This window comes from Bubalus kerabau, chromosome 4, assembly GCF_029407905.1.
Source record: "Bubalus kerabau isolate K-KA32 ecotype Philippines breed swamp buffalo chromosome 4, PCC_UOA_SB_1v2, whole genome shotgun sequence".
Lineage (NCBI taxonomy): Eukaryota > Metazoa > Chordata > Mammalia > Artiodactyla > Bovidae > Bubalus > Bubalus kerabau.
In genome coordinates, this window is record NC_073627.1 from 129,341,757 (window position 1) to 129,362,072 (window position 20,316).

Below are 20,316 nucleotides of genomic sequence, written 5' to 3' on the forward strand. Positions count from 1 at the left end.
CCCAGGCCTCCCTGTCCATCACCAACTCCCGGAGTTCACTCAGACTCACGGCCATCAAGTCGGTGATGCCATCCAGCCATCTCATCCTCTGTTGTCCCCTTCTCCTCCTGCCCCCAATCCCTCCCAGCATCAGAGTCTTTTCCAATGAGTCAACTCTTCACATGAGGTGGCCAAAGTACTGAAATCACCTGGGGAGTTTTAAAAACCATGGACACCCGAGTACCGCAGCCAGTGATTTAATTAGTATGAGGGATAGCCTGAGTTGTAGGATTTTTAAATCTCCTTGAGACTAAACAATATGAAGGTCCTTCCTGCTCAGATAGTCCAAGAAGGCTGCTGTGGGGCAGCGGAAAGATCTCTTCTTTGCGTTCAGCAACCCTAGGTTTGAATCCCAGCTCACTGACTCCTGGCTGCCTGACCTTTCAACTTCTCCACACTTCCGGCTTCCGGTTGCCCTGCTCTTGGAGTGGGCGGGGGCAGGGAAGTACTAAAATCCCAGCCCAGCGCTCGGGGTTTCTGCGAGTAGAGAAGATTTAGGTGCCGCACGAGTGAGCAAGAAGTGACTGTTTGTTTTTTCTTTCTTTTTTAAATCAAAGAGCCAGCCTCTGGGCAACAAAGTGGAAATGGAGATTGTGAGCATGTTGGAAAAAAACGCTACGCTCCTCAAATTCGGCTACCACTTCACCCAGCAGGGACCCCGGCTGCGAGCGTCCAACGCCATGATGAACAACAACGACCTTGGTGAGTGGACCTAAGCCCCCTAGCCGCCGCCTGTCATTCTTCGTACCTGTCGGAGGAGATATGGCAGGGAAAACTCCACTGCTGCTTTGCCCAAGGCTCTTCCTGGGTCTGACTCTCGGTTTTCATCCTAATCCCATACTCTTGTTTTCGGTGTTTGCATCTTGCTTCCCCCCCGGAACCTTCCCCAGACTGCCAGAGCCCTGCCTGCAGACAACGAGGGCTGGCCCTCCTCCCCAAAGGTAGCTCAGCTCAGCACAGGACTGGGCCCAGAGCGCACCCTCAGCCTGTTAGCCTAGTGAGTGAAACGTAGGAGGCACAAAGCCAACACTGAGTCTCTTCTTCTTCTGAATACCTTTTTTGGAGCCCAGTTCAGTTCAGTTGCTCAGTCGTGTCCGAGCCCAGAATCCTCTCCAAATCATACAGTCTGGCCCAAGCCCCAGATCCTAAAGCCATCAATCAGCCTTACTACCCACACCTGAAGCCTGGGGGACTTGATATTGCTTTTATAGTAAAGGTTGAAAATGTTGACTTCATAGTAAAGTATAACAGGTTACATTCATTTAATCTCAGTTACAGGTATAGTTTGTATTTTTTCCTAAAAAAATAAAAAAGAAAATGTCACAATTTTTCTTAGCAAATAGTGAATAGAAATACAAGTCAGTTGAACAAAAAGAGAGACCAATCACCGACTTAGTTCCAGATGCTAATTGTTCTCAAGCTCTGTGGGTAGTTGTTTCTCCTGTGTTTTCCTGCTTCCTGCTTGAAGAACTTAATAGTGTCCAAAGAGGAGTATGTTTGATGAGGCTATAGGAAAATAAGGAGGGGGGAAAAAAACAAGAAAAGGAGTGGGCCTGTTAACTTAATTGATCATTATATTCAACTGTGAGTTACCTAGACTCAAAGGCAGGAGGAAGACAAAGCAAGTTATACTATTCTAAGAAGGAAACAATGAATTTTTTAAAAAGAAGAAAGCTTCTTTCTGAGATTGAATTATGAGCTAACTGTGTTTTTAAAGGATGATGTGTTCAGTGAGTTTTTCATCAAATTTGAACCTGCTCTAAAAGTGTTTCTTTTTGTTTAGTTTTTGTTTCTGACACTCAGAAAATGCAAGGAGCTTAACACTAAAGCACGTCTCAGAGTTCAGGTGTATCACTTCCTGGTGATGAATCCGAAGCTAGGTTAATACACGGAAGGCCTAGAAGAATGGGGGTGAGTGTGTAGGTGTGTATGCACGAGGCAGGTACTCACAGAACCTGTGCATAGATAGTCACAGAGCTGCTCAATTCAACAAACATTTGTCAAAGACCTATAGTGCACTGGGTGTTGAAGGTATAGGTTCATGTTCTTAAGCTATTTTTTCATTTCTTACCCCAGCTGTTACTTTTTTCTAGAGCTGCAGATCTGGAAAAGTCCATCAAACAAAAACCCACACCAGGTGTCCTGGTTTGTGAAGTGTCTTTATTTGAAACAAAACATGAGCAAACACAAACCACTAAGAATTATAATTATCGCGGTGTAACAGAGGTTATTGTTGTTAAATCGCTTAGTTGTGTCTGACCCTTTGCGACCCCATGGACTGCAGCATGCCAGGCTTCCATGTCCTTCACTATCTTCTGGAGTTTGCTCAAACTCATGTCCATTGAGTTGATTCAACTATCTCATCCTGTCACCCCCTTCTCAGTGATAGCTACACTGAATTGTTGAGGATGGCCCATAACCTGGACTCTGTTGGCTCAGTTGTGATCTGGCTGCAGAACCAGCACTAAAAAGCCTTGAGTTCTATTCTGATATGCAGTAACCTAACTTTTTTTTTTTTTTAATCTCAGATTAAACATCTTATGTGTCCCTCAGTGCCTGTCTCAGGGCTAATTGAGCTTTGGTCTTCCAGTGGCAAGATGGCTTGGAGGACTTCTTTCTAGGGTTAGAAGTTTCCAGATGAGTCAGGAGTGCTGGAGGCTAGAGGAAATGGCCCTTGAGGACACTGTCCTGAGAGTCTGTGTTCCAAAATGCAGGCCCAGTTCCTATCACCAGGGACTTGGTGAGGTCATGGCAGGAGCCTCATGTGCCATTGCTGGACGGGACTTCAGGCTCCTCCTTCCGTTCTCTTCTGGAGGAACTGAGGCCTGGGACGGACTGCACTTCTAGGCAGTGGTTTGGTCAAGTCACACCTTTGTTAGTTACGTTGTCACACCTTAGTTACTGTGAGTACTTTGTGAGCACCTTTTGTGTGCCCAGGGCTATGCGAGGTGACATAAGCAGTAGCAGAAAGCCAAGTCCCTGACTCAAAAACCTTTACAACCCCTTAGGGGAGAAAAAGACTCAAAGTCAGACCCCTAGATTCAGGAAGGCCTACAAACTGTATGCAGACAAAACAAGCAAATAATTTGTGAGGACAGAGGCCAGTTAAGCCATGCCTCCTGGTGGGGGTGGGCCTGAGTCAGCCTTGTGAAGAGAGAGGTTGTGCGGGAGGTCACAGGAGTTCCTGGTGGGGTTGCTGGCAAAGGCAGGGTGATAGGACCCAGTATGCCAGATAGGAGAGACAGGAAGTTCTGAAAGGAAGGAGGAACTGTTATAGGAAGTTACACCTGGTAGGAGAAGCAGGAGCCCACAGAGAAGGGAGGGAAGGGCATTGCAAGCAGAGGGAACAGCATGGACAAAGGCAGGGACGATGACCAGGCACATGGGGTGTTCATGGGAATGGGGCTGAGGGGGTAGGTATGGGAGGCTGTGAGCCAAAAGCCTTTAATGCTGAGCTCAGGACTTTGGTGAGGAAAGCAGGTGGGTAGTGGGACAGTGGCAGTTTCCTAGGCGGGAATGACAGGGTATTAAAACAGGTTTCCCCCGAGACCTGTGCGGCGGTTCCCTTGGGTTTTCCCACGGAAGGAATTAGAGCAGAATGATCTAAGTGACTGCACACAACAGTACCAGTTGGTGAAGTAGGATTTTTAGCTTTAAAAGCAAATTGTGCCTGTCTGCTAACTTTTTGTGGAAGAAACACTTCCAATTCTGATGGTGCATCAGTGTCCTCCTCTAAAAGAAATTCTGACTTTCCTTCCAACATGCTTTTTTCATCCTGCTCCTGATGCTCTGCTGAAGCCGACAGGCTTCCGCATTTCCCAGCTGAACCCGTTTGTCATTAGAGCCCAGCCATGGCGGTTGTGACTCATCTGATGCTGCAGTCCAGCGGCAGGGGGCAAGCTCTAGATGGAAGGGAACAGGCCTCTCCAGCTTCCTTCTCTCTCCGACCAACCTCTGAGCTGGCTCCTGGCCATGGCCAGGTCTGCAGGGCCTAGGCTTTGCTTGCCTGCAAGGCAGGTGGGCTCCTTAGGAGACATGTAGTCCCCAAGGCCATGGATCAGCCAGTGGCTCTGCAGACAGGCAGCCTGCCCAGGACCCATCCTGACTGGCATGTCTTTGGTCCTTCCCACCCTGGGCTCTTAGCTGTGTTCCATGGGAGAGAGCAAGGCATCAGGAAGGAGCTGAGGATCCCCATCTCAAAGGGGATGAGATGGGGAAAGTAGGGGATCCCTACTTTCCCAAGGTGGTACCTCAGATGACTCCTGTCTCCACACTATTTATAGCTGACAGCCAGGCTGCTGCTCAGGGTCCTGTAACTCTGCCACTGATGCTCTCGTCCCTTAATGAAATCTGAATTGCAGCCTCCAGGTTAAGACAGTTATATGTTTTTTGGGGGGGTGGGGTGGGGAGAGAGTAACATGCTTAAAAGCAGAAGACATTCGTTTCTGGGAAAGGCACTCCTTTACTGTTTTCTCAAGGTAGACCTAACAGGCACCCAAGACACAGCACACACACATACTCCCCAAATCAGTTTCATCATCTTGGGAAAGAATACTACTTTCCTCCCCAGTTCAAGCCAGAAATCGGCACCTCTGTCTGTGCTTCCCCAACCTGGCCAGCCACCTCCTCACCATCCATGTCCCCTGGGCCCTGGTCCAGCCCTCATCACCCTTACCCAGCATTCTGCAGTGTCCTCGCGCCCCTGCAGCTCCTCGAGGGCCGGCATCTCACAGTGCTCATCCCAAAGCATATCGCACCACTCTGCTTAGAACCCTTTTCGTGTTCCCACTGCTCTCAGGTTAAACTCCTTGACGTGGCTTACAAGTCCCTTCGCAATCACAGCTGATACTTACATGGCCATTACTGTGTGCCAGGCACTGCCCTGAACACTTCAGTCTTACTAACTCGTGTAACATTCCCCAAAACCAGGTGAGGCAGGTACTGTTGTCATCCCCATCCTACGGTAAGGAGATGGGACCTAGAGAAGTAGTAAAGTTACCTGCTGTCAGTGGGCGGAGGTGGGACTGGATCTGGTAGTCATTCTGGCCCCAGCACCTGTGCTGTCCGCCTCCACTCCAGTTGAGGCCCTGCCAGATTCATCTCTCGACACCCCAACAAGCCATTGCCTTGCCATATTGGTATCAGCCAGTCCAGAAAGGCTGAGTGTCTCCCAGTGACCTAGGCAAAAGCTGCCTTTTCAGAAACTATTACTCCTAATGCTCCCTGTACATTCCCGCCATCTACCCCTTTATCGTTTAAGATTCAGTGGACAACTTACCCACCATCCTTGGAAGATCTGACTACTTTGTTCACTGGGCCTCTTATACTTGATGAGATCTACCAGCATACTTGTGATGTTTTATCTAATTTCTTATAGGTTTATCTTACACTATGCTACGCTAAGTCACTTCAGTCGTGTCCGACTCTGTGCAACCCCATAGACAGCAGCCCACCAGGCTCCCCTGTCCCTGGGATTCTCCAGGCAAGAACACCGGAGTGGGTTGCCATTTCCTTCTCCAATGCATGAAAGTGAAAATTGAAAGTGAAGTCGCTCAGTCGTGTCTGACTCTTAGCGACCCCGTGGACTGTAGCCTACCCGGCTCCTCCGTCCATGGGATTTTCCAGGCAAGAGTACTGGAGTGGGGTGCCATTGCCTTCTCCAAGGTTTATCTTAGTCCCCTGTTAATCTTTATTTCTTATCCTTGTGCTTGACACATCACAGCAGTCAGTCAATGCTGCTGCATATAAATGTATATAAGACATGCCTCAAAGGCATGATGGAAGTATAAAGCCTGGCAAGTGGTGGAGGGAGTGTAAGATGCTGATGGGGATTGGTCCAGATGACCTGAGATGCTGGAAGGCTCTGACAGTGAAAGAGTCTCTGGCAGTTGTAATGATAAGCCATGTAGAGGAGTCTGCTTTAATGGAAGTAAAAAGCAGGTTGATTTGAAGGAACCTGGAAGACCTGGCATCTGTTCCCAGTTGTGTCTCTTATTCACTGTGACTTGAGGCAAGATACTTTTCCTCTCTTGACCTCAATTTTCTTCATTATTAAAATGGGGGAAAATAATACCAAAGTGGTGCCTTTCTTTTCTCCCCATCCAGTTCCTGTAGAAGCCAGTGCCTGGGGAACCGTGTGCAGTTGCAGCCCAGCATACTTACTGAGGGCAAGTTGCGGGAGACCCCATGGGGTCCCTTTCTTACCTCAAGCCACGGACTGGGGCCTCAGGTTCCAGTCCTGGCTCTGCTGCCTCGCCCTCAGGAACCCTGGCTCCCTTGTCTTCTCCAGGGGAAAGGAGCTGTCCCCTTGTGAGACCCAGATGAGACGTGTATGTGTACAGCCTGCATAGACAGGGCCTGATTGTACTGAGGGAGGCGCCGGACTGAGGCTCAAGATGAGTCCCAGCCTTGGTTCCGTCTAGTACTGGCTCTGTTGCTTTGTTCCCTGCCATGCTGCCCTCATCCATGACATGGCAGTGGTGACTACGCTGCCACTCTGGAATTGTTGGAGGGGCGCCAGTGAGGGGTTGAGTGTAAATGGGGTGTAATGCTTACTCAGCTAACATGGAGATGCTGCCAAGCCTGGTTTGTGTAAACCCTCTCATCACTCTGGGCAAACCTCTTCTGCTTTTTGGGCTTTGGTGGTGGTTCCCCCCATGTCTCCCCCCAAGCTGTTACACATTCTGATGGTCTCCAGGAATCTGGCCAGACACACTGTCTTCTCTCCAGGAGACAGCCCGCTGATTTGCATTCATTGCTCTTTCCAGGGAGGTGCAGGGGAGAGGAGCAGCCCAGGCAAAGGCTAAACTCTAGGCCCCAGATGGGGCAAACTGTGTGTCTCCCCACCAGCTCCTAGCCACAACCAGAGTAACACACCTTCCTGGGTGGTTCTGCTTTATATGCTCAGTGTCACACACAGGCCGATTCGGTTCTTGTTACAGCTTGTAAGCATTCATCTGAGATCTAAATTTGTTTAGCTCGGGAACTGGAAGGTGTCTAAGTGTAGACAAACTTTTTCCCTCTCACAATAGCATCCTGTCTGCCACACCTGCAGCCCCCTTGACTGCCACCCACTGGCTCTACAGCCTTTGACCTGCCTTTCTCTCGTAGCTGATGTGACTTGCTGCTTGGTTTTCATCTGCAGACATTGTTTTGTTTCAAACACTCTCCCTTATTACAACAAAGGGACCCTTCCCCCTGTCCCCCACCATCGCGGCCATCTCATAAGCTAATGCTTTCCTCTTGGCAACATTTAACTCCCTTGCTATGTGAACAGTGTTTGGACTTGATATTGTCTTGCCTCTGGGAAAATGTCAAGGTTAACCATAAGGGGATACAGATAATGCAGAGTAATCTTCAGGGCAGATGCTGTTGTTGACACAGGCAGGCTGAGAACTCTGAGGAAGGGCCGAGGGAAACCTTACCAGCAGGGTAAGATTTCATTAAGATGGACTGAACTTAACCTCTATCTGACCTGGAGTAAGGATCTTCAACCATGGGGCCTCTGTACACGAAGGATGACGGTAGAGTTGGATAAAGCGGGCTTTACACCTGTGTGGCCAGCGCTTCACAAGTACTTTTTGAATGAATCTACACCACTACAGGCCCTCCTCTCAGTGAAGGCTCACAAGCTGTCCTTTAAAAACAACAGACTTCAGAGTGTGCTCAGCAAAGTTATCAAGAAGCTTCCCAGTGCTTTCCAAGCCACGGTGGTGGTTCTGGGGCCCAGGGACAGCTGCTCACGTCTCATCTCCATTCCTTTCCAGTGAGGAAGAGGAGGCTGGCAGACTTGACCGGGCCCATCATCCCCAAGTGCCGGAGCGGCGTCTAGTGTGTGCGGGTGCCGACCACGCCTTTGAACTGGACGTGTTCCACTGATAAGCTGTGCTCTGCGGTGGGAACCAGAAGGCAGAATGCCAGCACAAACCCTGTTGTGGTTCAGTTCTTCATGCACTAAGGTTTTAGGTTAGCTAGTGGTTGTAGCTGAAAATTTTATAAACTATGGTTAATGTGAAGTTTTTCTTTAGTCACAGAAATTCAGTCTGTTTATTATTTAAAAACTAAGAAGCCCCTGAACCGGCAGATCTTACTGAAGACGATGTTAGCGCAGCAGTGACTTAGCCCCAAAAGTCCAGTTTCAGTGACCTTGGTATGTGGTGTTTCAGATATATTTAAAATGTGTAACAGGAACAAACAGCACCCTCTTCCACATGGTTGAAAAGCATTATAAAATATTTTATTACAAACTTGATCTTAGCTCTTTAACAAACAGCTCATCATTCTTAATCCTCCTTTAAATTTTAAGAACCTCAAGATTAAAGTTGCTAAATTGATTTCTGGATCAAGAACAGTTTTTTTTTTTGTTTGTTTTTTTTTTACTTAAAGACAAGCCCACAGAGCTTTGCCAGCAATCAAAGAATGATCCTTTTGCTGGTTACCAGGGAATGATAGAAAAAGCCAATAATGAAAATTCAAATTTTAAAAACCATCCTTTTTTTAAAAAAAAACAAAAACCAATTCCAGGCAACAAGCATTTTCCTGGGTGTTCTTTATCAACATCTGGGATTTATTTACAGTACTGGAGTCAGAAAGAATTGTTTCCTTACCGGATGCCAACCTTACAATGGATGTGAAAACCTATGGCCAAATACTTGAAAACACTCATAATTGCACAGTCAGTAGTGGGCCAGTGCCTTATGTGAGGTAAATCACTGATAAGATGAATTTCCAGTCCATCATGGCTTATGCTTACAGACTTCAGCCACCCTGTCACATCACTTATTAGACAAGTCACCACTGATCTCGCCTGTAAATGAAGCCTCTCAAGGGCAATGGTGAAGAAAATCTAGATATTTAAGAATTAGGAAACCTGGCCAAACCACCCAAGATGGTGAATTCTGAAAATGTAATTTTGGCATCTCTGCCAGATCCCTTTTTAACATCATGTGCATCTCCTGGGATCCAGCAAAAATGTTAAGCCACACTGCCCTTGTGCCTTTTAATATACCACAGTGCCAGTTAAACTAGTATTTCTGTTGCTTGGGGAGTTATTTTCATGAGTGATTCAGCAAATCTTAGAACAAAGGACAGGCCAAAGACCAGACGAACATAGACTAAGCTGCGGAGCACTGAGCAGAGAGGCTTTTGATGAAAAAAGTCTTGCATACTGAACTGTAACGATGTGGACAGTACAGGGTAACCAGAGATGGAGCCAGGGCCTCACCACCACGGAGGAGTGTCTGCTGAGGCTGTAGGAGTGGCTCTGCGCTGCAGGGACAGCCAGCCCCATTCGGCTTCTCCTTGAAACACAATTGCAGCTGTATTCTGCATCACTGGAAACTGCAACATAATATTAAATCTGTTGGTCTATGGATGGCTGTGCATGTGTTTCTTGGGACTTGCGCCTGACGTGTTGGCCAGAGGCTGGGAAACCACCACAGCAGTGCTCAGTAACCTGACGCAGGATGTCTTGTGTTCTGAGGTGTTTACCTAAAAACTACTGCCCAGATGTCGGTGTCTTCGAGCTCATAATGTGGTTCTCTCAAAGACGCTTCAGAGCTAGTAGTGTGGGTGTTGAGGGAAGCATAAACTATTACAGGGAAATCTCTCAGAAAAGAAATCCAATAAAAGTGAAGATAGCCACATCTTTAAGACTATCTCCTCCACCAGATGAGCTGTTCGTCTAGACTAGAGGTGGCAAGGTTTTTTTTTTTCTGTAAAGGGCCAGATAGTTCAGGCATACCTTGCTTTAAGGTTTCTGACAACCCCACATTGTCAGATGATAGCATTTTTTAGCAATACAAAATTTTAATTAGGTGATATACATTGTTTCTTTAGACACAATGCTATTGTACACTTAATAGTCTACAGCATAATGTAGGCATACCTTTTACATATACTAAGAAACTAAAAAGTTCATGTAACTCATTTTGATGTGGTTTGGAACTGAATCTGCATCTCCGAGGTACACATGTAAATACTGTAGGCTTTGCAGGCCATAATGTCTTTCTTGTAAATGCTTAATTCTGTCAAAGATCATATGTATGTGAATGGCTGTGGCTAGTCCAATGAAACTTTATTTACAGAAAGAGGTGGGCCACACGCTGTAGTTGGCAGATCCTGGTCCAGTGCTCTGAGGCTAGCAGGGAAAAAGGAGGGTAGGGGTGGATGGTGGATTGACCTAAGAGGCCCAGTTCTGAGAAGCCCACTTCTAGGGCCACACAGCTTTCATTTTTGCCATCAGGACAGACAGGTTTGCTGATAAGAAAAACGAGTACTGCCAGCCCTGCTGCATGGTGCAGAAGGGGCAGGGCAGGTCACCAGGTTCAAGGCTCTCTCCCTTAGGAACTCTGGGATCCCACAAAGCCCGCCTTTTTCTGTGCTCTAGCACCTTCTGAGCCAGAATGTCTCTGGTAAGAGGTGAGCACCCAAGTTCCTCTTCCCTTCTCTTGCGGAGGACAGGTGCTAACATGTGACCAGCTGACCATGCTGGCTCTGGCAGCTCTGGAGTTCCCCATTTCTCTGTTAGTGCAGCCCTAACGTTCTCCAACACATGGCGGCCCCAGACCTAGCTGTGTGAAGGCCTGGGGGAACAGAGGGGGCCGTTCCCATCAACATCCAGCCTGGGCCCCGGGCTTGAGGGGAGAGGCGCCTGCTGTGAGAGGCCCCCGCCGTGAGAGCTCCCTTGGTACACGTGGCCGTCGGGCTGTACACTCGCATTCCTCTTTAAAGCTGCTCTGGGCTGGGCTTGCAGCCTGTCTGTTCCCTTTGTCTTGACACGTGACACAACAGGCTGTGAATCCTCGTTCTTGGCAGGCAGGGCAGGTCAGGACGAGCTGGCGGCACTGGGGAGTGGAGCAGAGTTTATAGTGGTCCCAGGGGATGCCACAGTAGGAACATTCTGGGAAGAAAGAAAAGCCTTGTTATAAAAACACAAGCACACATGTGTGTGCACACATCATGTAGACAGGCACTTCTCCAGTTCCTAAACCTAGCCCTTTGCTCATCAGCATCTAATGTATCCTTTCGGGCCTGGGGAAGGTTTCTAACCAACAAGGCTCCCCACCCATCCCCACTTTTTCGGGTTAGGTTGCTTTTGGGATTTGTCTTTTGATTCTAGCATTCATGGACCCATTTTTCTTTTCCCCATTTAGAAAACAGGTAGTAACATTTTTCTGTTTCATTAACTAGTCCCAAGCTGGCCAACACCCTTTGTTGGCTTTTTTCCTTAACATCATTCCCTTTTGCACTGAGACACAACACGCCTGAATACAGGTGACTGCACATCGAAACTCTGCAGTCCACACCCGTCTCCCCAGGCCTGTGGATCTGCTCTTGCCAGGGTACACTCAGCCACACAAGTCCTAAAGCTCATGTATCTACTTTCTCAGCCCCTTTTACCACTGATAACATCATTCTTCAAGTCCCCTTACCCAGCTTATGTAAGCTACCTTTGGGCCCTCTCTCCCCTCTTTTTTCTCCCTCTAGCGCCATTAGAGATCTGAAGTTGCTTCCAATAAGAGACAAAATAAGACCATTAAAATGAATAAAAAGATCAAGAAGAAAGGGGAGAAGAAATCAGACTCCCATCTTATTTATTATCCAGGTGTTAATTCAATCTCGGTCCCTGCTCAAAGAAGTTCTAAAAAATTCTGACAGTCACTAGGGTTGTCTGCTTATGACCTTTCCCATTCAGAACAGTGGCATCCAGGAGGAAGATCCATTTTCTTAAAGATTAATTTAATTTCCCTCCTCCTGACTGCTTTCATCTGGTACCACGTGTTATTGTGGAGTCCGGACTAGTCTCACCAAAGGCTTCCTGGAGCCACTCTGCCTCTGTCAGCTCCACCCTGGAATGCCCCACCCACCACTCTAAACATGCATAACACATGTGTCCACACACCATCTAACTAGGGATTCTTTTATGTGTGCCATGAATCTACAGCCAAGTGAAGACTATTCTTGGAAAAATGTTTTTAAAATGCAGAACATAAAATACATAGGATCACAAAGGAAACCAACTATACAGAAATACAAAATAACAGTATTCTTCAGAGTCTGGGATACGGTATGGTATTTAACACATAAAATAATAAGATTTAGTGATGGGCCTAATAACTTTCAATTTTGAAGCAATGATGCACATAAATGCTATTTTGAAATATTCATAGCAGCTGTAATAATGAAAATACTGTGATTTCTATTGATGACAAAGTCACAAGTACATCCAAAACCCCTGATTTGCTTCTTACATTCATAATTGAAGTGCTATATTTAGTGAGGGGTTATGAAACCAAAGATGAAATTATTTTCCAGTCCAAATTCACAGGTCCCTTTAGTACAATATTACCGACTCCAGGTTAAGACCCTAGATTTAGCCTATTAGTTCAACTCTTAGCAGGTGGACAGAGTGAGTGCGGTTATTCCCATTTTAAAGGACTTGTCTAACTAGTAAACAATTGAGTCAGATCCCAACCCAGGGCTCCTAATGGTCAGGGTTCTGTCTGCTCCACCACTGCACCCCCAGCTCTGGTGGGAAACGGTGGTCCTGTGCAGTCCTTTTCCCTTGCTTGATTCGTCAAGCAATCAGTACTGGCCTGCCTTCCAGAAGGTTAATACAGAGGGTGTGCCTGCTCAGGAGCTGCAGTTCTGAGCCAGTGCTGACCTACCTGACACTATGTCATTGTTGAAGGATAAGGTGTAACGCTCATCGAAAACAAACAACTTCCCTTTGTAAAAACCATCAGGAAACTCCTCCAGGTACTTGTGGATGCCACCCTTGAGCTGGAACACTTCCTTGCACACTCCCTGTGTGTGGAAACACAAGAGGAAATTTGAGGAGACTAGCAGAGGCCAGTAGGAACCTCCACAGAGAAGCGACATGTGGTAGGAATGCCAAAATGGGGCCCCTGGTTCCCTTGTGGGACACTGAAGAACTGCTGACCAAGGAGGGCGAGGAACCAACTGGCCAGACCTTGCCCGCTAGGGGGATGGCTGAGGACAGCAGTCAGGGCCTTCACTCTCGAGATCCTGGGAAGCCCAACTATTTTTGTGGCTCCCTAAATATAGGTAGACACCTGTTGGGACATGTAATGTTACTGAATCTGCTCTTCTCAGTATCAAGCAAAAGGCTTAGGAAAAGGGAGATGTCAACTAATCTTTCCCTTTTGTACTTGATGAGTCTCTAAGACTGATGAGTGCTTTTCACATCTTGAGATTTAAGAACTTCAGACTTTATACTTAGAAACTCTATGCTGGAACCATACAAGGGGACAATAAATCCTGCTGGCTGGGGGTGGCAGCTTCCTTCGCCTCCAAGCCTGCAGTGCCCTGAGGTTGGGAACTCACCTTGGTCTTCAGGTAGGCTGAACCCCGCTCACAACGGATGCCCCCAGTGCAATACATCAGCACCCTCTTCTCTTTGAAAAGTTCTAGATTTTCATCAATGTAGCTAGGGAAATAACTGAATTTCCTGATGTCTGGGGCTAAGCAGCCCTGGAATCGTCCCTACAATATAGAAGCAGCAGAAATAAAATTATCAGAAAAACACACCTGGTAAGAACAAAGATTCTTTCTGCGTCAACCACCACTCCCCAGCCCTGCCTTGGCAAGGAAGCACTTGCTCACTGCCATTTTCATCCCATACTCGGACCTTTCAAACTCCGAGAGCTAGAACTTAGAAACAAGGCTGGGTGGGCTGTGGCTTACCCTCTGAGACCTTGGGGAACTGGAGAGGTTGCCCAAGGCAGACTTGACAAGATCCTGACATGGGTCTAGGGGTAGGCATGGGAGACAGTTCATTTTGTACAAGATGTCTTTAATCCCTATTTTCTTAGCCTTTCTCACCAGATTCTAAGTTCAAAGGCTTGGGTTTTCTCTGCTAGCAGCGGGAGGACAGCCACTGACTGGGCCACAGTGGGCACACAGTGTCCCCTTCAGAAACACGCTGTGCTGCAGGAACTCAGTTGTGGTTTTCTTACTTACTATTTTGCTTTCATAGAAATTTCTGCAGTCCAATAGGATAGTATCACTTTCTTCTTGATTTGCCTGAGACAGAAACTTTTCTACTTCTTTATGAAATTCACCTGGGGATAAATGGATTCCTAAAACCAAACAAAAAATTGGTTAAAAACAAAACCAGATCACACAGGGCCCAGCCCAATGATTTCCATTTGTTCCTCCCCACCTAAACGTTTCCTCTTCATAGTTACAATTATGTCTGAAAATAATGCTATCTGATCAGCATAATGACAGAATTTAGTAATTCTAAGTCCTCACTCTCCCTCCTAAGATGAGTGCTATAGAGACCTGGCAGTTTAGAAATAATTAGTCAAAGAATTCTGCATCCTCATACTTGGCCTAACCCAGTGATAAAAGCCAGACTGTAGAGATGTAAACTGCCATGTGGGTTTGCTGGTCCATGTTATGACCAGTGTTCAATTGTTCTGTATATGGAGGGGCCTGGACATGTATATGCTTGACTATAGGCTTTAGAAACTGTTCTATACCAACATCAAGTCCAAGTGTGAGCATATGGTTATAGAACAAAGTTTGAATAAGTCTTTAAAAAATATAGCAGAGAAGAATGTGTCTAAGTTTGTGTGTATGAGTAAAAGAGAAAAGGGGTTGACAGTGGGAATGAAATATGAGAAAGAAGCAAGAAAGAAAAGATGAAAGGCCAGAAGAAGGAGAGAAAGGAGATGAAGTAAAGTACAAGGAGACTAAAAAGAAAGAACCTGTCTGCTGGGGCCTTTTGCCTTTTCTACTCTCCAGGGGAGAAATATTCCTATACTTTAGGGGTCCAGACATCTCAGTAGCTTGTGAAGAACTTTTGGTGAATCTGACAGGGGAGCAGCCACACCTCATGGGTGGGGGCTCTGGTGCGTCAGTTACCACTCATGATCGATCCTGACAGCACCACGCAGGGATGGATCCCAATAGCCCCCTGAAGCTGCTGGGTACCAGATGGGGTTAGAGACCCAGAGCATGACCAAGGAATCTAGATTCCTGCCTGCCCATCTGAGGACTGCATGGAGAATGTAACAGGGCTGGATTTTATATGTGATGTCACATAATTACAGTCACCAAAACAGTGGGGTGGAAAGGGAGGTTCAAAACTGTGATGACAAGCATGGAAATCTGCTGAGCCTTCCCCTTACAGGGAGCTGCAGGGAACCCAACCTGTTCCTGCTGCTGCTATTACTGTGGCTGCTCTCCTGGCCCTGATGGAGGCCTGATCAGACAGTGCTTCACATAGACCTGCTTAGAAGAAGTGCCTTCAAACAATGCAGCTCAAATGAAGGCAGCACAGCACTACGTGGAGCCCAGTCTCCCCTCACCTCCACGGCGAGGTCCTGTAGTGCCGACGAGGTCTCCTGCCAAGGTAAGGACACTAAGCAGACACGGCCCTTTGGGGCCTTCTATCCTCACATGAGTCTCCTTCCCCAGATGCTTGTATCTTACTCCCATTTCCCTCTGGTTTAACTCTTATCCCTTTTAAATATTTACATATTAAAAAATGAACATAGAGCCAGCCAGACCTTTCTGTTTCCTGATGAAAGGAGACAATACTACCTATGAAGTAGACTTGGGGGAAAAAAGGAAAGAAAAGAAAAATGGTAATCAAACTTGAATCTGATCAAGTCTCTAGATGTGAGCTGTCTAATACGGTAGCCACTAGCCAGCGTGGCTAATGGGCACTGGAAATGTGGTTTGAGATGTGCTGTAATAAGGGTGACACGTGGAATTTCAAGGATTTAGTATACAAAAAAAAAAAAGTAACATCTTTCTTATTTGTTGTTGTTATAATTAGTATTTATTTTTGGCAGTACTGGTCTGTGTTGCCGTGTGGGCTTTGCTGTAGTTGTGGTGAGAAGTGGCTGCTCTCTAGCTGCGGTGTCAGGCTTCGCGTGGTGGTTTCTGTTGTTGCAGAGCGCAGGCTCTAGGGCACGCCGGCCTCAGTGGTTGCGGCACGTGGGCTCAGTAGTTGCAGTTCCCTGGCTCTAGAGCACAGGCTCAGTAGTTGTGCTTAGCTGCTCTGAAGCCAGGTGGGACACTCGTGTCTCCTGCCAATGTTGGCAAGGCGGATGCTTTACCACTGAGCTACCAGGGAAGCCCCTAAAATATCTTATTAATAATTTTTTACATTGGATACAAGTTGAAATAATATTTTGGCTACACTGCATTAAATACAGGGTATTAGTGAAATTAATTTCACTTGTTTCCTTTTACTTTTTAAAATGTGGCTACTGGAAATGTAAAATCCCATCGTGGCACACATAATATTCCTGCTAGACAGCACTACCATAAATATGACTAGAATTCACAGGAAAGACAGAGGAACATTACATGGAGATGCAGTCAGCATTATCCTGACTGTGGGAAATACTACAAGCAAAATTTTCTAATTCCTTCAAAAAATAAACTGCATGGGAAAATAAAAGATGGAGGCTCTAGGTTAAAAAGCACTTAAAAGGCTCAGTCACAATGAGTAGACCTTACTTGAATCCAGATATAAACAAACTTTAAAAATTATGAGATAACTGGGAATTTTAAGCCCTGGCTGGATATTCAATAATATTAAGTAATTACTATTAAAATGTTTTGGATATGATGGTTTTATAATTCTTTATTTTTAAAAAATTCTTTATTTTTTAGCAATATCTACTAAAATAGGAATGAAATGACATGACAGCAGGATTGTCTTCTAAGTAATCTAGGTTGGGGAAAGGGAGTGGGGATTGATGAAAGCTGGCCTTGAATCTGTAATTGTTGAAGCTGCAGGATAGGAACACGGGCGTTCACTGTAATATTTTTTCTACTTTTTAAAATGTTTGAAGTTTTTCATAGTAAAAAGTAAAACAAAACCAAAAACCCCAGCCAAAGAAATGTCTTTCAACCACCTATGGTACCCATGAGTGAGGGGGAAAAGAACATTCTAGAGCACTTGCAAACAGACTGCTTTCGTATTGAAAGCTGCTTGCTTTCTGTAGCAAAAAGTCGGTATGGCTTATCCATTTGATGAACTATTTACAAGTAATAATTATACTCTTCCCAAATTGCTATCTTTGGAAAGAGAAAACAACTTCTTTCCAAACCATCACCAAGAAGAATAACTAAGCCGGGTCATTCTAAGCAGCGAGTCTCCCGTCACCAGAGCACCAAAGAGAAGAGCCAACGTGAGCACCGAATGACCCGAGTGTCCGCCACCCCATGGCTATTCTGAAGAGAGAATTCATCAGAACCCTCGCTGATCAGAATGTCTAGCTTTCACATTTGTCTCTATATTAAAATTTGTCCCTATGAAGAAAAGGAAAATGTTTCTTCTTAAAGCAAGCATACCAGGCTTCTTATAGGAGATCTTATTGGGACTGATCCCCATGGGCACAATTTCTTCAAACACACCAACACGCAATTCTGGAAAACAGCAAGCTCCTCCTTTGCTGGTCTAGCCAATGAGAAACAAAACAGAATACAGTCTGTCTTTCCCATCTCCAGGTATAAGATATTTATTAAGTTGAATTATCTGGAACATTCTATGCTCTAACTTCCTTCTCCCACTGAAAGAGCTGTTCCTAATTTGAGGTTTCTTAATACTTCAGCTACCCTATTATTACACAACAGATGTAATCTTATATTTGGCACTTCTTTATTGCGTATTTACCATGTGTAGAAATGTCAAATTGAAAAGGTGTTTCTATAGCAATAATCATTTAACTATAAAACTGAAACACCACCGAGCAATTTCTATATGTAAGATTGTATCCAGGCTTTTGTTCAGGAGTCACAACCTTTTCTTTTCATATCATCATCACCAACACTAACACTTACTAGCAAGGTATTTCCCACCACCTCTGTAACCCATGACACTAAAGCATAAAGTCACTCTGACATAAAGTCTCCTTCAGAGAGCAAGAGCTTCAGTCCCACTGTGGTATGAGTGCTGATCTGATCCCACCAGGGTTACTAAACACTCAGAGATCCCCTGAAACAGGTGGTCTCTCAAGTGAGCAATTATGGTTAAGTTTGAGTTTAGTGTGTGTAAGCTGCAATGTCTTTATTCTATATAAAAAGGCCCATGATCACATGGTGGCAGCTTGGAAGATGGATTGGAAGGAGCATACTCTTTCTACTGAGCTGCCTCAAGACCTAGAGGGGAAGTGGTATTCTGTCCAGCACGGCTTACTTCTTTATGGTGATCTTCATAGCCTGGAGTGGGAAGAGGCACTGAAGCAAATGGCTCTCAATCCATTTTATTTTCAATCTCTCTTACCTTAAAATCATCCTTACACAGGTAATCCTTAAACAGTGGGCAGGAAAGCATGACACTGACATAGAGTCTGGTGGCCAGTCTGCTTCCACCAACAGTCCCATTGATTCCTTCCGTAGCAATTCGAACCTGAGACATAAAACAGTGAAAAAGGGAATGCAGCTGTCCAAGTTTCTCTTCGTTTTGGTTGGCAAGTTGTGTCTGACTCTTTGTGACCCCGTGACCTGCCAGGCTCCTCCGTCCATGGGATTTCCCAGGCAAGAATACTGGAGTGGGCTGCCAAGCCCTCCTCCAGGGGATTGTCCCAACCCTGGGATCGAACCTGAGTCTCCTGCATTGGTAGGCAGACTGTTTACCACTGAGCCACGGGGAAGCCCATATTGTAGCTCAGTTTGGATTTTTGCAGGGCAGAACAGGTTCATGTGTATTGGTGAACTTAACAGGAAAAGCAGAAACACTGCTATGAACACCAGAGTGTTGCCACACAAAGATGCCTGTAGTTTTCTGAAATGGCACTGCCCATAGTTCAGCTGAGGTGCTCAGTTAACATATGCTGAACCAGAAAATAAAATGGATAAAACAACTGGAAAGCCCCATTTGCTATGATGTTCCAGCTGTCCTGTGGCCAAAGCTTAACCTAAATTCAGGGCAGCAGATCTAGAATCAGGATGCACCTTTGCCACTTAACTTGCCAAGTGGCCCTGAGAAAATTCTCTTTTCTGAACCTCTATTTCTTCATCTTGATAAGAGAGATGAAAAAGAAGCAATAATGAAAAGCTGCTGAGGAGATATTCGTCAAGTCCTAAAGCACAGAGCTCATCTGAGGGCCGGGAATCACACGAGCACCCTCTGCATGGTTGGTGGGGTGGGGGGCGGGGGCAGGTAAACCCACCATGGCAGACCCACCCACTGGAAGGAGCTTGTGTCTGTTTTGTTCTTTGTTGCATACTCGGTGTCTAGAGTAGTACCTGCCCACAGTAGACATTTGATATGTGTTTGCTGAGCAAATGAGTGAGAATCCAAACCTGAGGCTTTCTGGCTTCTCAAACCCTCTGTTCTCTTTGAAATGCTTTACTGGTTGGAGGACATTAAAGCCTGGATTAAGGCCCCTACCCTAAGAGGCAATGCTCTGGGGGGCCTGCAAAGTTACTTTTTTGGTACCGCAAAACCCTTCCGATAAGTTTAAGATGGATCATCTTTAGAAGAGCTAGCTTTCTAAACTTAGAAAGTGCAACACTGTGAATCATGGTATTCTCTGGAAAGAGAAGTAACTTAGAGCAAAGTTCTGTGTTATTACATTGTTACTTATATAACAGTTATAACAATGATACCTACCAGTGCATTAGAATTTGAAAACTTTTAAAGGCTCCCCTTTTATTAGGGCCTAGAGGAGGTACTTGTTTGTTGCCTCACTTGGCTCAATTCTTTAGAGCATGGATAGAAATGGGATTCATTTCACAAGCCAGGGCCTACTCATTAGCAGTAGCTCTCCAGAGTTCCATGATTCTGAGTCACATCCAGGCTCCGCCTGATCTGGGCTGACAGAGGGAAGCAGGAAGCATATGCCATCTCTGCTGTACAGGCTACTGCACCTGTTACCAACTCATTTTTTTAAGGGACAACATAGAAAAATAGAGCTGAGCCAGCATTAACCAAAAATCTACCCTAACACTGTCTCTGACAGGGGCAAATATGAGGAAGAGGTACAGGCTTCTGTGTAACTGTCTTTTGGGTAAGCCAGAAGACTCTTTCCTATGTTATTTTAATCCCAGAACCCAAATAAAATGTAAGTATGTGCACTCCCTGAATACTGAGGTGGGCAACCTCTAAAACCCATGCATTAGACTTTCAACTCCTGTTGAAGGATTCCTCAACTGAAACCTTCAAAGCAGCTGCTAGGTGAGGAAAGCCTTATACCTCACAGATGAAGAGCAACAGTTAGCATTTAATGAGCACCTTTATATTATAAAGTTCCTGTCTTTATATTATAATCCTGAAAGGTAGATATC

The 20,316-nt window shown here is 45.8% G+C and overlaps 2 protein-coding genes across 4 annotated transcripts in view; one reads left to right on the forward strand and one right to left on the reverse strand.

Annotated features, from left to right (window-relative positions):
• The window catches only part of TMOD1 (tropomodulin 1), an 89,453-nt gene extending 81,081 nt beyond the window's left edge, over nucleotides 1–8,372 (forward strand). For all 3 annotated transcript variants that reach the window (XM_055578594.1, XM_055578592.1, XM_055578593.1), the window contains exons 9-10: nucleotides 597–741; nucleotides 7,806–8,372. In XM_055578594.1, coding sequence (XP_055434569.1) covers nucleotides 597–741; nucleotides 7,806–7,870 — 210 coding nt within the window. In that variant the 3' untranslated portion in view covers nucleotides 7,871–8,372. The remainder of the gene's footprint in view (nucleotides 1–596; nucleotides 742–7,805) is intronic.
• Nucleotides 8,373–9,406: 1,034 nt separating this feature from the next.
• Nucleotides 9,407–20,316, reverse strand: part of TSTD2 (thiosulfate sulfurtransferase like domain containing 2) — a 28,692-nt gene continuing 17,782 nt past the window's right edge. The window contains exons 5-10 of the mRNA XM_055578599.1: nucleotides 18,311–18,436; nucleotides 17,380–17,485; nucleotides 14,023–14,141; nucleotides 13,387–13,545; nucleotides 12,708–12,846; nucleotides 9,407–10,939 (exon numbers count right to left, since the gene is read on the reverse strand). Coding sequence (XP_055434574.1) covers nucleotides 10,650–10,939; nucleotides 12,708–12,846; nucleotides 13,387–13,545; nucleotides 14,023–14,141; nucleotides 17,380–17,485; nucleotides 18,311–18,436 — 939 coding nt within the window. The 3' untranslated portion in view covers nucleotides 9,407–10,649. The remainder of the gene's footprint in view (nucleotides 10,940–12,707; nucleotides 12,847–13,386; nucleotides 13,546–14,022; nucleotides 14,142–17,379; nucleotides 17,486–18,310; nucleotides 18,437–20,316) is intronic.